The 12464-nt window shown below is 38.2% G+C and overlaps 5 protein-coding genes across 9 annotated transcripts; 4 read left to right on the top strand and 1 right to left on the bottom strand.

The window, feature by feature from the left end:
• The first annotated feature begins 75 nt into the window (after positions 1-75).
• Positions 76-1399, top strand: LOC143215134 (large ribosomal subunit protein eL22). The gene is made up of 4 exons (XM_076436974.1): positions 76-227; positions 493-633; positions 802-923; positions 1179-1399. Exons 1-4 carry the CDS (start codon positions 219-221, stop codon positions 1324-1326), a joined length of 420 nt encoding a protein of 139 aa, XP_076293089.1. The 5' UTR covers positions 76-218; the 3' UTR covers positions 1327-1399.
• Positions 1400-2139: 740 nt separating this feature from the next.
• On the top strand, positions 2140-4504 carry Atg8a (GABA type A receptor-associated protein autophagy-related 8a). The gene is made up of 3 exons (XM_076436979.1): positions 2140-2665; positions 3455-3652; positions 3747-4504. Exons 1-3 carry the CDS (start codon positions 2576-2578, stop codon positions 3810-3812), a joined length of 354 nt encoding a protein of 117 aa, XP_076293094.1. The 5' UTR covers positions 2140-2575; the 3' UTR covers positions 3813-4504.
• Positions 4505-4642: 138 nt separating this feature from the next.
• On the top strand, positions 4643-7507 carry Amt (Ammonium transporter). Its single transcript, XM_076436982.1, has 11 exons — positions 4643-4852; positions 4916-5201; positions 5261-5418; positions 5485-5596; positions 5658-5863; positions 5944-6075; positions 6148-6243; positions 6304-6392; positions 6485-6574; positions 6659-6746; positions 6819-7507. Exons 1-11 carry the CDS (start codon positions 4699-4701, stop codon positions 6977-6979), a joined length of 1572 nt encoding a protein of 523 aa, XP_076293097.1. The 5' UTR covers positions 4643-4698; the 3' UTR covers positions 6980-7507.
• Positions 7508-7569: 62 nt separating this feature from the next.
• Orc4 (origin recognition complex subunit 4) lies at positions 7570-12458 on the bottom strand. 5 transcript variants are annotated; one of them, XM_076436956.1, is made up of 8 exons: positions 11739-12458; positions 10076-10115; positions 9792-9885; positions 9312-9539; positions 8911-9237; positions 8345-8842; positions 8118-8270; positions 7570-8051 (listed from the first exon to the last, which is right to left on the bottom strand). In XM_076436956.1, exons 1-8 carry the CDS (start codon positions 11752-11754, stop codon positions 7890-7892), a joined length of 1518 nt encoding a protein of 505 aa, XP_076293071.1. In that variant the 5' UTR covers positions 11755-12458; the 3' UTR covers positions 7570-7889. The 5 variants fall into 5 exon arrangements, with proteins under 5 accessions (XP_076293071.1, XP_076293072.1, XP_076293073.1 ...); XM_076436957.1 differs by lacking the exon at positions 10076-10115 and having other exon boundaries at positions 11595-11994; XM_076436958.1 differs by lacking the exon at positions 10076-10115 and having other exon boundaries at positions 11669-11994.
• Mdlc (RING finger protein mdlc) lies at positions 9779-11442 on the top strand. Its single transcript, XM_076436963.1, has 6 exons — positions 9779-10067; positions 10213-10286; positions 10422-10628; positions 10688-10904; positions 10977-11169; positions 11228-11442. The coding sequence occupies exons 1-6, from the start codon at positions 9956-9958 to the stop codon at positions 11412-11414; spliced, it is 990 nt and encodes a 329-aa protein (XP_076293078.1). The 5' UTR covers positions 9779-9955; the 3' UTR covers positions 11415-11442.
• Positions 12459-12464: the final 6 nt, after the last annotated feature.

The following is a 12464-nucleotide window of genomic DNA, read 5'->3' as shown; positions in this document are numbered from 1 at the left end:
ATAAATAATCGAAAAAGTACATAGACAATTTAAAGAAATAGTAATTCTAGAATAGTAAAGAATAGTAAATGAAGAGTGTTTCTGCAGTCCGATTATAATTAAAAAATATTTTCGAAATGCCCGGGTCCCCGTTTGGCCGACCACGTCCCTGATGCCGACCATGAAGAGCGTGGCGCCGCCTATGAAGAGATTCTTTCAGTTGTCGACCATTTGTAAACATGCCTCCGGTGAGTTTCCAGTCCACGGATAAAAGCGAATTATTTAGAGAATGTGTATAAATTATTAAAAAATTTGACGAAAAAGTGAATCCTCGTATCGCGAGGATTAATAGCGATATAATTGTGTCGATGATTTCCGAACGATCACATAGATTTCGACGGATAATAAACCGTCGATGCAAACATCACAGCAGTGACTGCACATGGATCCGTCAGCGGACAGGCAGGTTTTTCACGAATCTCTTTTCAAAATGGGAAATTGCTCGTTTTTCAGGCTGTCGCGAAGAAGTCGAAAGGGCCGGCGCCCAAAAAACAAACCCTTCGGGGTAAGGGTCAAAAGAAAAAGGTGTCCCTCAAGTTCACCATCGATTGTACACATCCTGCGGAGGACAATATTATGGATGTAGCGAATTTTGTAAGTTCTTTTCAATATCAATGACCTTCTCGTGACTTTCAATTGATCAACTGTTTATGTACTTTGAAATTGTCTTGTATTACTTTCTTGGTTGACTGCAATAACCTAACCTAAAAGACCTCATGATAAGCTGTTAGACACCATGTCTAATATTACTTATTATTTCAGGAGAAATACCTGCAGGAACGAATCAAGGTTGGAGGTAAAACGAACAACTTTGGTAACAATATCACATTGGAACGCGACAAGATGAAGCTGTCCGTTAACAGCGACATCGACTTCTCTAAGCGGTGGGTATTGGCGTGTTCTTCAAGGATCTAGAATTGGCGTGTACTGCATTTTATCACTTCCTCCAGAATCTGGAAATAGATTTAACTTTTTTTACCAATTCAATTATATATACAAAGAGACTATGGTAAGATACAGTACAAGTCCAATTGCTTAAAAAGCAACGCTTGTTTCAAACATAACGATAAATTCGGCTTACCATTACTCTCTCCAAGATTACCGATATTTGCACTGATTTGATTGACGTGTACCCATAGGTACCTTAAATACTTGACGAAAAAGTATTTGAAGAAGAACAAGCTACGTGATTGGCTTCGTGTAGTGTCTGAAGACAAAGAAACGTACGAACTAAGGTACTTCCAGATCAACAGCCAGGAGGACGACGACGAAGAGGATGCAGAATAAACAGTGCTTTTATTCTATACGAATTTACAGAAACATCTGTACATATTTCTATTAATAAATATTAAAGAACATATAGGTTGGGTTTCTTTTAAAAGAAAGGACTACGAAAGGCCATTTCCTATTGTTTATTTATCTTTAGAGCTCCTATCAGTTCAACATCGCATGAGTAATAGAAACATTTCTCTAATCCATCGGTTGATAATTGTAGACTGGATCATGTTTCATGTAACTATCAATGAGAGATATTAGGTACGGAAATAATTATGATAAACTGAATGTTTTGCAATAATACGAAAAAAATAGTGCCAAATTTATCATTATGAATGCATCTCTGGTTCCCCTTACGAGCACAAAGGCATGCGTCACCTGACGCGTAGTAATAAAAAACAGAAGTCACTCTTTATCATCGCCAGTGCCGTATCTCGTTGAGGTTCTTTCATTTTCCTGTGGACACATTACGCAAGAACTCGTTGTTGTTATACAATTGGTCCGATCGTATCTGCCTCTTTCACCAACTCGTTGAACAGTAATTAACATCTCTAATCTTAATCAAAAACTCAAATCTATATAAGTGAAAAATTTCACACTTAATTGTTCGATAGAACGTGCAAACTCTGCCTGAATAATTCTCGCCGCTGTTAATTTAAAGTTGTACATTCAACAATCCTTCTTGCAATAATAATGTACTAGAGCATATAGAGTCGAAATTGAATTCTCAGTGAAATATCAACAGTTCGAACAAATTTTTTAAATGATATATGAGATGATTTTTAAGATATGGTGAAGAGAACCGCGGATACGGCACTGGGTTATCTACCAAACACATCTGCGAACCATTCTTCCTGATTCTTCCCTGATGAGGCAGACATTGCGATAACGCTCGACAGCACGTTTCGTGAACGACTATACACAGCTGAACGATATCGTTGGATCTGGACAAGTGATTTTCGAAAGTTTTTCCTGTGAAAAATCGAGGGACTATTTCGCATTGGCGTAGAGAACGTCGTAGCAGCGAGGGAAAGAGAGAGAAAGAGGACGAGTGCGGAAGGATATATCGTGTTGCGCAGACGAACTGACGTTCGGTGATTGTTGTGACAGAAGTGTAGAAGAGTATCGTATCGTCGTCTATTCCAGTTTGAAATCAGCAAAATCCGTTTGAATCAGTTCGAAACGTGGAATACAAATCAACATAGGGTTCACCACACAGACGGAACGCCGTGCGATTCGGTTGTTCGAGTTATCGCGCACGATGAAGTTTCATTACAAGGAGGGGCACCCCTTCGAAAAGAGGAAGGCTGAGGGTGAAAAAATACGACGAAAATACCCGGAGAGGGTTCCTGTGAGTAACAGAGTAACGAACCGTCCAGAAAACCGACCCTCGCCGACGATCGTGTCCGCGTCGTATTGACGCGGACACGATCGTCGACGAGAAGAAACTCGATGCGTCGTGGATCGACATCGTTTAGCCCCCAGAACCGTTCAGAACGTGTCTAATTTGTCACGGATCTGATTCGATCGTCTATCCCCAGAATATCCCAAGTCTGGAATGGGCCAAGGTCGATTTTCTACGCCGTATTTTTCCCTCGTGATCAAAGATGATGCGGACTTTTCGTACCAGCAGCCTAATTGAAGCACGCTCGTATCGAATTTCTTTTGTGCGTTCGCCTATTGCTCGCTCTCAGGGTCTATTGATCTTGCTACGCCCACAGCTCTGTAATTTTCCCGATTGATCAACGGGAGAACCGATATTTCGCCTCTTTTTTACACCGTAGAATTCCGTTTGTGGAATTTCCGTGTCGGTTTCACGGTGAAACGGCCCAACCAGAAAAATGTATATACATAGAACAGCTGTTCTCACTTCGGAGACTTGGACAAATGTCAATACGCACATAACCGAATCTCGGATTCGAAGATCCGCTTTTGTGATCTTGACGCTCGGCCAAGGTTCTCAGCGTTTTTGCGGTTCGGTCGACGAATTTTCTGTCGGGATGCTCGGTCGGAGTGATTTGCATTTTCCAGCGGGAACGTGTAGGACATCGGATTTCCCGATCGAGAAAATCCTTGAACCTTGAATAATCTTTCTTAGCGATGTATCATTCACACGAGATTTTCATGTTTATTTCCTCAGGTAATTGTCGAGAAAGCGCCGAAGGCGAAAATGAGCGATTTGGATAAACAAAAGTTTTTAGTACCATGTGACTTGACTGTTGGACAGTTTTATTTTTTAATCCGAAAACGAATTCATCTTCGCCCCGAAGACGCTCTGTTCTTCTTTGTTAACAACATTATTCCACCCACAAGTGCCACGATGGGTTCTCTCTATGGGGTAATTATACGATGTATATATGTATATAACCTTGAACTTCAACTGTATGTGTACGCACAGATTATTCTAATTGTGATCTTAATTATTCCCCCAGGAACACCATGAAGAAGATTTCTTCCTTTACATAGCGTACAGCGATGAGAACGTGTATGGAAACTAAGTTGTAACAAAGAAGATAACATCAAATGAAAAGAGCGGACGACAAAAAATTTGCTATCGATAATGTAGTCCTTCTAGAGGCTTTCGGAAAGTGTTAACAAAATTGTATAATGTCGAACTGTTTTAAGTGAAATTCTAAATATTAGCACCGCACACACACACATATGCTGGACTAAATTTGCTTTGTTAAGATAAATTGGATCTATCGATAATAATGATGTTTTATTTTTCAATTCGATCACTTGCCGCTGGCTGAACAAAATCTTAGCATAATAGGGAGTAAGGAGGACTAATCAGAGCTGAACTATATGATCTCGCATCATATCTAGCCTGATAAATACAAGAAAAGAAACAAAAAAATTGAAAAAAAGTTATTAGAAGGATTAAAATACTGTACAGCATGAGAAGCAACTAACTTTACTGTTGCTAAAATCGATTATTCACGTGCATTAATGGTCATTTAAAAATAATTACTAATACATACTTAAAAGAACAATGTATAAAAATATTGTGATTTTATGTAGATGTTTAATGTGATACCATTTTCTTTTCTTTAGGCTAGTGTTAATTATATTTACATGATTTAATGTTACGCAATCACAAAGGATTGGAAGAAGTTGCTGAATTATATGGTGAGGTGAAAATTTTTTGTAGCGCCTGAATGCGGGCCAATAAAAAAATATAAAAAACGAATCTTGCGAGTGTACAGTTTTCCTATCCTTTCTTTCGCTAGACCATCGTTTGGATGTAGTAGTAGAGAGAATGGTAGAAAGTACATGTTCTCCATAATTAATGTGTTTTGCTCGTGGTCCACCTATATTTAACTTGTTTTTCTCAGACTATGAGAACCCTGTACCCCTTAGTTGGAGGTATTGCTTCATTGAAGAATGTTTCCATCTAACATGGAAGTGAAAAGCAACGAAACAAATATAACATCTACTGTAATCAAAGATCCAGGTGTTATTTCTGCTTACAATCTTACTCAAGAAGACAGTAACTGGATCATAACAAATTCCTTTATAATCTTCACTATGCAAACGGGTAATATTACCACTAAATAACATATTTAAAGACTGTGACCTAAAGTTTTTCTTATTTATTCAGGATTCGGTATGTTAGAGTCTGGTTGTGTGTCTTTGAAAAACGAAGTCAACATTATGATGAAGAATGTGGTAGACATAGTGCTTGGGGGATTAACTTATTGGGCATTCGGCTTTGCAACGAGTTTCGGGTCAAACAAACATTACAATTCCTTTATCGGACTAGGAGAATTTCTGATAGATCCCCCGATCGATGATCAACACATGGGTCCGAAACATGCAGCATTTATATTTCAATTAAGCTTTGCGACCACTTCAACCACTATTGTCAGTGGAGCCATGGCAGAAAGGTAATTATGTGGTTTCAGAAACTAAATCAATTATTATGGCTTACATTGTGTAATTGCAGATGCAATTTCAAAGCATATTGCCTATTCTCTTTTTTGAATACAATCGTATATTGTATACCAGCTGGATGGGTATGGGGTGATCATGGTTTTTTAAAGAATCTGGGTTCTGTAGACATTGCTGGTTCGGGAGTGGTTCATCTTGTTGGGGGTAGTTCTGGTAGATATCTCTTCGTTTCTAGAATTCAATTTATATGCGGATGCTTTAAATGCTGTTTTTTTATAGCACTTGCATGCGCCATTATGTTGGGACCAAGACTGGGCAGATATGATAATGGAATTGACCAATTACCACTCGGGAATCCCGTCAATGCTATCATGGGATTATTTGTACTTTGGTAATGAATGATTTACAGACTTCAGATTAATTGCTATATTAACGAATACTGATCCTCGAAGGTGGGGCTGGCTAGCATTCAACAGTGGTAGCACGTACGGTGTCAGTGGGCAACGATGGCAATATGCTGCCAGGGCAGCAGTGTCTACAATGCTAGGTAGTATGGGAGGAGGTTTAATCGGATTAGGTTTTAGTTTAACTAATCCAAGCGGGATTGACATTCTCAGTCAGATAAATGGAATTCTTGGTGCCCTGGTTGCGGTAACAGGTGAATTTTCCTGCGCTAACAATTTGTGAACATTGAAAAAGAATGTATCTTTACAATATCACTTTTACAACGTTGATTAGGTGGTTGTTTCCTTTATAGAGCTTGGGAAGCTATACTTGTTGGAATGGTCGGTGCTTTCATTACATGTTTCATGATGCCCATGTTAGATAGACTGCACATTGATGATCCTGTTGGAGCTAGCGCAACTCATGGTTCTATTTTGATACATCATGATTATTTGAATGTTCGTCTGATTGTTATTCTATTGAATTCGTTTCATGCAGGAGCAAGTGGAATTTGGGGAATCGTTGCTATTGGTTTATTTGCAGATAATCCGCATCCCCTTGACACCACCAGTGGAAGAAAAGGCTTATTCAAGGGTTTGTAATAATCGATTCATATTTTCAATTAAATTCTACAAGAAACGCTCGGTTTTACAGGAGGAGGATGGTATTTGCTAGGTGTGCAGTGCCTAACTGTTCTGTGCTTATCATTGTGGAGCTTCTTTACATCGCTTTTTTTATTATGGGTAGATTCTATTAAATATTATTTAATCTGTACAACGTGGCATCTTCTTTAATCGTATCTATTGCTTAATCGGTGTGGTGTTTCTCTTTCTAGGTGATCAATAAAGTAATACCCATTAGAATGAGTGTCCATGACGAACTGCTTGGAGCAGACTTAATGGAACACCGAATACGACACATGCAGGTCTACATTTCAATTACAAAGTAGAATTTAATCATACGCTCAAGAAACATTCTACATGACACAATCGAATACTACCGTTTTTAGATAGGTGTTAGCAGAGCCATGTCTGCTCTTCGTCCAGATTCTCAAGAGCATGATCTGGGTACGGTACATCCTGTAGGAATAAATCCTGGTAAGATGCCTCGTTAAGCAGGGACTCGACAAGACTAATCGACTAACTAATATGCTCATTCATTTGCAACAGGTCATGATTCATACATCAAGAAATATAATCGTAAAAATCGTTTGAAAACAGGAAAACCGTTGCCTGTCGGCAAGAAATCGTCAAAGACACGTCAATCTAATACAATTACAGATGCAGTATTGACTGCACAGAATAAACCGCATATCGCTTGGATGAATTGATGTTTCCTCGAACGCTTTCTAACAATTTATCGAATGTAAATTTATTAGAAACGTATAAATGTATTCGCATACACGTTCTAACACTTTCACACATTATTGGGACTCGTACACGTTGTACACACACATTCTTTGATAAATAATTAAAAATCTTATGATGTTACGATAATTATACGATAATTACACACATCAGAATAAAAAGGGAGCCAATCTGTCCAGAGATCACAGACACAGTAAATACACGTTATACGATATCTATATCTATATCTATATATATTATAGTAAGAGAATGTCTAACCAGCATGGCACACATGAGAAAGTTATCTCTACCGTAAAGTAGGATCTGCTTCAAATAAAATATTTCTTGTGAATAGTAGTTTTGTCTTTTATAATCATTACGGACGTAATATTGGACGTTTCGTCATGCTGTCGTTGGCAGGAATAAATCGTCAAAGACAGTACCGATAGATCACAAAATAAATTTCATCTACCTTACTCGATACTCTCGATAGTTCAATCTATTTACAAGTTCGTGATAAGACGCATATAGCTGATGCAAACAATGATATTGCCTGTAAAAACACGTTACGTAATTGGTACAGCGACTTTTAGAAAATAGTTGACATTACTCCAATGGCTTAACTAGTTAGTTTTAGTATATGCGAGGGCATATACTACCGAAGTAAACACGCACACTAAAACATTTGTACAAAATACAGCATAGGAAACTGAATTCCGCCTTCTCTAATAAATAGTTGTAGCAAAATGGATTTTCGATATGGAATCAAACGTTTTGCTACTTTCTAGCGCTGATGCATTTCTCCATGGAAATTCATGGAAAATAACGGATGCCCGCTAGTAGAATACTTTACTTCCGAATGGCGCCTGTAATTTCATGCACAGATTATCACCATTATACACTGCTCAAAGCCCATTGAGAGACTTCTGTCGGTATTCCAGGATAATTTTTCACAGCTTCCATGACTTGCTGGGATGTTAGCAAGAATTTGTAATACTGATACTCTTTCTCAACCTTTGAGTTTATGCCGCTTACTGGTATTAGTATCTCCAAGTTCTATGAAAGTTTCAATTTTATTTCTAGAACACTATAATGAGGACGTTATTTCTAGCTAGTCCTTACCTTAATGTGCTCAAAAGCCTTCATGATAACAGGCCTTTGTACACTTTGTATAGATGAATGCTGATTGGCAAATTTATTATAACGATTATACACCGCTTCGAAGTTTAATGGTTCTCCTTCGTAAATCTCTGTTTCGTGTTTCATCGCTATTATCTAAAATATTGGTACAATTAGAGACCGTTCACTAGGCTCTATACTATATGGGTGGAAGTAACAAATACACTTACTAAACATATTTCTATAACAGACAATCCCTCGAGCATCAAAACCTTATCGTCTTGGGTGAATATTTTACTGGCTTCCACAAAATCATTTACTTCCAATCTCTGATGCTTCTCTGACAATGTGGACACGGCCACCGCCAGAAAATTTCTGAAGCTCCTTTCGCTCACATCCATCTGATACATTCTCTTCAACAAGTTCACCATAGTTGCGTTACTGACTAAGCTTTTTATGTAATCGTTCCACATGGAACCAAATTGTGGATCTATTGTGCAATCGTCGTATTGCTGCTCTATCCTATTTACGTTTTCGTCATCGGGAAGACTAAGAAGATGCTGGAAAAGTTCTAAACGATCGTCGAATGGAGATGTTGGCTGTTCAGCAGACGATGTGTCACCGGGGAACAAAAATATCTGACGATGGGAGAATCTTGATTTAACTCTTTTTTCTAAAAGCTCTATTACATCCAATCTACAAGTCATCCCTATCACGCATATTGGAGCCTAAAGAAGAGAGCGCTTATTTAAATAGAGATTAAAACTTACGGTGAACTGTTTGCGTTCACACTTACCTGAGCAGATTGAGCAATATCGAACAGATTATACAGCAAAGTCTGATTATGGTGTTCGCAGAATAAATCAAATTCATCCAAGATAAAAATAACTGGTTTGGAACGCTTTTTATCTCCTGACTTCAAACATTCAAGCAGAAAAGCCAAGTTCTCGGCAAATGTACCGAATACCTTGTCTCCTACCACGTTTTCTAGTTGCATTTGACGAGTGGCATCTTTCAGTGCTAAACGATCATCAGTATGGACAAGACCGTGAAGATTTACTATCAAAGCATTCTCTTTGAAGCTCTTTATAGATGATAACTCTTTCAAAACACTGTTGATCAACTGTAACAATACATATTCATAAGGATGAATGGTAAAAATATTTAATAAGAGACTTTAAGCGAAATGAAACATACTGTGGTCTTTCCGCTACCTCTAGGACCAATTAACAAAGCAGAATTACTTTCTCCCATGTCAACTGTTCGCTTCAATAACTCCAGAACATGCATGCGTTCTTTCACATGATGCCTGAACTTTGTTTCGGGACACATAATTTTGCGTTTCAAATACTTTCTTGTTAACAGTATCATGTTATCTTGAAAGTCAATAGCCATACTCTTTTTCTTGTTCATGTTGCTATCCTCCTAAAAAGGAGAAAATTTAAACTTCTTTTTTATGTATAATATAAACTGTTCTAACGCATGGTTGGCCGATTTAATATTTTTTTACAAACGAAGTTGTTGCTCATTCATAAAATAGCTATTCGAGAAGCTTACACGTTTTATAATTTAATGATTTTTTACAGGCACATATTAAACAACAACTTGACGAGTGTGTTAGCGTCCCTGATTAGCCAAACATAACCTGCAAATAATAAAAGAAACTGTATGCAATACCTTGAAAAAGTTCTTGCTCGAAAATTTAATCCACTTAATTAGTTTTGGTATTAGTTGAGCAGGCAGGAGATGAAAACTTGTTTTCCCAGAAATTCTAAAATAATTGAGAATTATCAAATCTTCGGGTAGAAAAGCGTTGGGGTCAGGTTGTTTACAAAACAAATATGGAAGACGCAGAATCCAAAACGGACAAGAAAAATTGTACGTTTTTATTCAAAAGAAGAAAGATTCGAAGTAGTGCGGCCCGGAAACGCAAAGGAGCAAACGATGAAGACGGTAATTACGTTCGTGAGATCTCCAATGTTTCGTTCTCGCTTGAATAGACTGTAATTTCATTAGATAAATTCGATTAGCATCTCGTATAGGTTATACGATTTGTTTATAAATTTTCACACATATTTTGTGTTTGTGTTTCGATCAGAGAGCAGCGAAGATGAAACCACTGTCGTTAAAAAAGAGAGGAAACACGGTGAAAAGAATCCCATGAAACAAAGCGTGAGTAATAATATAGATTACGTTCGTTGACATTGACAAACAATATGGTTTCAGTCACATGAAAAAAAAAAGACAACTGTTCAACCGTTGGTCAAATTAGAATGTTTTATAAATACAGTTTGTTCTTTTTTACAGACTAACACGAAAAAGGTGAAAGATCAGCAGAACGCTATTGAAGATGACACAAGCGACGAGGAGAGCATCACAGTTTCTTATAAAAGTACACGGACTCCCATGCCAGCTGGGCCGAGCGATCAAGGAGCAACAGCAATTTTAGAAACAGAAACTGAGAAGGATAAGGATGCCCAAGCTCTATTCGAAAAAGCTCAAAAAATAAACGAGGTATCTGTTAACGTAAATTTTGAAACCTAAAGAGCTCTGGCGTAATATAATGTTTCCAGGAACTGGAGGGAAAGGAGGATGACAAAGTTTACAGAGGATTAAATAATTATGCCCAATATTATAAGAAAAAAGACACGGCTGCGGGAAATGCTTCCAGTGGAATGGTACGTAAAGGTCCGATTAGGGCACCGGCTAATCTAAGGGCAACTGTGAGATGGGACTACCAGCCAGATATTTGTAAAGACTATAAAGAAACTGGTTTTTGTGGGTTCGGAGGTAAGAGATTGAAAAAAAGCTAACAATATTATATTGTTCAATCAAATTTTATGTATTCATTTCACTTTTCAGATAGCTGTAAATTTCTCCACGATCGTTCGGATTACAAGTTAGGCTGGCAATTAGAAAGAGAAGCAGCTACAGGAGAGTACAACAACAGCGGTGACGAGGATGACAAAAAATATGAAATTCATAGCGACGACGAGAATCTCCCATTCAATTGTTTTATTTGCAGAAACAGCTTCACTGACCCTATTATTACAAAGTACGTAGAACTGTCTAAGTTAATAACTTAAGATAAATTAAGTAAACTTTCTTTTCAGATGTAAACATTATTTCTGCGAGAAATGTGCATTAGATCAATACAAAAAGAGTACCAGATGTTACATCTGCAATGTGCAGACCAATGGCGTATTTAATCCAGCTAAAGAGTTAATTGCACGAATGAAATTATTCGAGAGAGGGAGAGCAGAAGAGGAAGATGACAATGAATCCTCCGACGATGAATAAACTAGATATTTTTCTTTTGGACAAAGAACTTGTTTTCTGACTACAATCCTATGAGACAAAATCCTACATTACTCCCTTGAGACCATATTACAGTTCATTGTGAACCTAAGAGTGCGCAGCAACGTTCACAGCAGGCTCTTATCGCGACGAATCAAATATTATTATGTATCTTCAACTCACTAATCGGAATCACTCGCAAAAAAACCGAACAGAAGCTATTGCACAACCCTGCTCATCCAGAAATCGATGCACACCCTTAAGTTTCAGCCGCGGCTTGGAATTCCTCTTTCTCGAAACGGTTCGCCAAAATGCTGAATGCGGTACCCTCGAATCGGTTCATAAATGCGTTAATAATAACTCCCGGGCAAAAATGAAGAGGGAAACGGAACGGCGGGAACGGGTCGACAACCCTCCCCAGCAAAAGGTCTAGATTTGGAAGGTCTGATCTATGAGCCGTTCCGCAAACACTCGTCGAGTTGACGTCGGTACCGAATCCGAGAGGGAAGGAATACGCCGGCGCTTATTATACAGGGTGATTTGTATCCTTGTTGGTCGCTTCAAGGCCGATGGAAAAAATTTCGAAAAAAAAGATTTTCAACAGAAACCTCTTTATTCTTCAGAACCAAAAAGCTGTGGAAGAAAATACATTGTGGCATTTGATGAACTCGAGTTCTAGTGGGTCATTCTCTAAGTCGACGAAGAAGGGTAAAACGATAATGTTTCAAATGACTTCTTTTTATCCATTAATCAATCTTTCTTTGAAACATAGAATGTCATGTTTTGGTTATATACTTTAAACATTGACAAGAGGGTGTTTTTTAAGAGATGGACAAAGTTAATGAAATACGGACGTTTATGTGGCACTTAAATAGTCTGATTGGAGGATCTGGCTATTAGAAGTATAAGATAGATGGATTTGTTATTTTTCAGGGTTTTCATGAAGCCGCTCCCCACCATCGGCCAGGGGTGGCCGGGTGGTCTGGGCCGTCCTGTATCGGACGAAGGTGATTCTAACGGCTCGTATATAGTTGTTCCCTGAATCGATACACG

Source organism: Lasioglossum baleicum, chromosome 13 (genome assembly GCF_051020765.1).
Source record: "Lasioglossum baleicum chromosome 13, iyLasBale1, whole genome shotgun sequence".
Classification (NCBI taxonomy): Eukaryota; Metazoa; Arthropoda; class Insecta; order Hymenoptera; family Halictidae; genus Lasioglossum; species Lasioglossum baleicum.
This window is presented reverse-complemented; position numbering and strand designations above follow the sequence as displayed.

What these genes read in the sequence shown, in the direction of transcription:
- LOC143215134 (XM_076436974.1), top strand. An exon ending in TTATGGATGTAGCGAATTTT is followed by an intron (nt 634 to 801) that starts GTAAGTTCTTTT and finishes TTATTATTTCAG; the next exon opens with GAGAAATACCTGCAGGAACG. An exon ending in GACATCGACTTCTCTAAGCG is followed by an intron (nt 924 to 1,178) that starts GTGGGTATTGGC and finishes GTGTACCCATAG; the next exon opens with GTACCTTAAATACTTGACGA.
- Atg8a (XM_076436979.1), top strand. Translation starts at nt 2,576, where the DNA reads ATGAAGTTTCATTACAAGGAGGGGCACCCCTTCGAAAAGAGGAAGGCT. An exon ending in AATACCCGGAGAGGGTTCCT is followed by an intron (nt 2,666 to 3,454) that starts GTGAGTAACAGA and finishes TTATTTCCTCAG; the next exon opens with GTAATTGTCGAGAAAGCGCC. An exon ending in CGATGGGTTCTCTCTATGGG is followed by an intron (nt 3,653 to 3,746) that starts GTAATTATACGA and finishes TTATTCCCCCAG; the next exon opens with GAACACCATGAAGAAGATTT.
- Amt (XM_076436982.1), top strand. Translation starts at nt 4,699, where the DNA reads ATGTTTCCATCTAACATGGAAGTGAAAAGCAACGAAACAAATATAACA. An exon ending in ATGGGATTATTTGTACTTTG is followed by an intron (nt 5,597 to 5,657) that starts GTAATGAATGAT and finishes TGATCCTCGAAG; the next exon opens with GTGGGGCTGGCTAGCATTCA. An exon ending in TGCCCTGGTTGCGGTAACAG is followed by an intron (nt 5,864 to 5,943) that starts GTGAATTTTCCT and finishes AACGTTGATTAG; the next exon opens with GTGGTTGTTTCCTTTATAGA.
- Mdlc (XM_076436963.1), top strand. Translation starts at nt 9,956, where the DNA reads ATGGAAGACGCAGAATCCAAAACGGACAAGAAAAATTGTACGTTTTTA. An exon ending in AAGCTCAAAAAATAAACGAG is followed by an intron (nt 10,629 to 10,687) that starts GTATCTGTTAAC and finishes TAATGTTTCCAG; the next exon opens with GAACTGGAGGGAAAGGAGGA. An exon ending in ACTGACCCTATTATTACAAA is followed by an intron (nt 11,170 to 11,227) that starts GTACGTAGAACT and finishes CTTTCTTTTCAG; the next exon opens with ATGTAAACATTATTTCTGCG.
- Orc4 (XM_076436956.1), bottom strand. An exon ending in ACATTGGAGATCTCACGAAC is followed by an intron (nt 9,886 to 10,075) that starts GTAATTACCGTC and finishes CAATTATTTTAG; the next exon opens with AATTTCTGGGAAAACAAGTT. An exon ending in AGGCTTTTGAGCACATTAAG is followed by an intron (nt 8,052 to 8,117) that starts GTAAGGACTAGC and finishes AAACTTTCATAG; the next exon opens with AACTTGGAGATACTAATACC.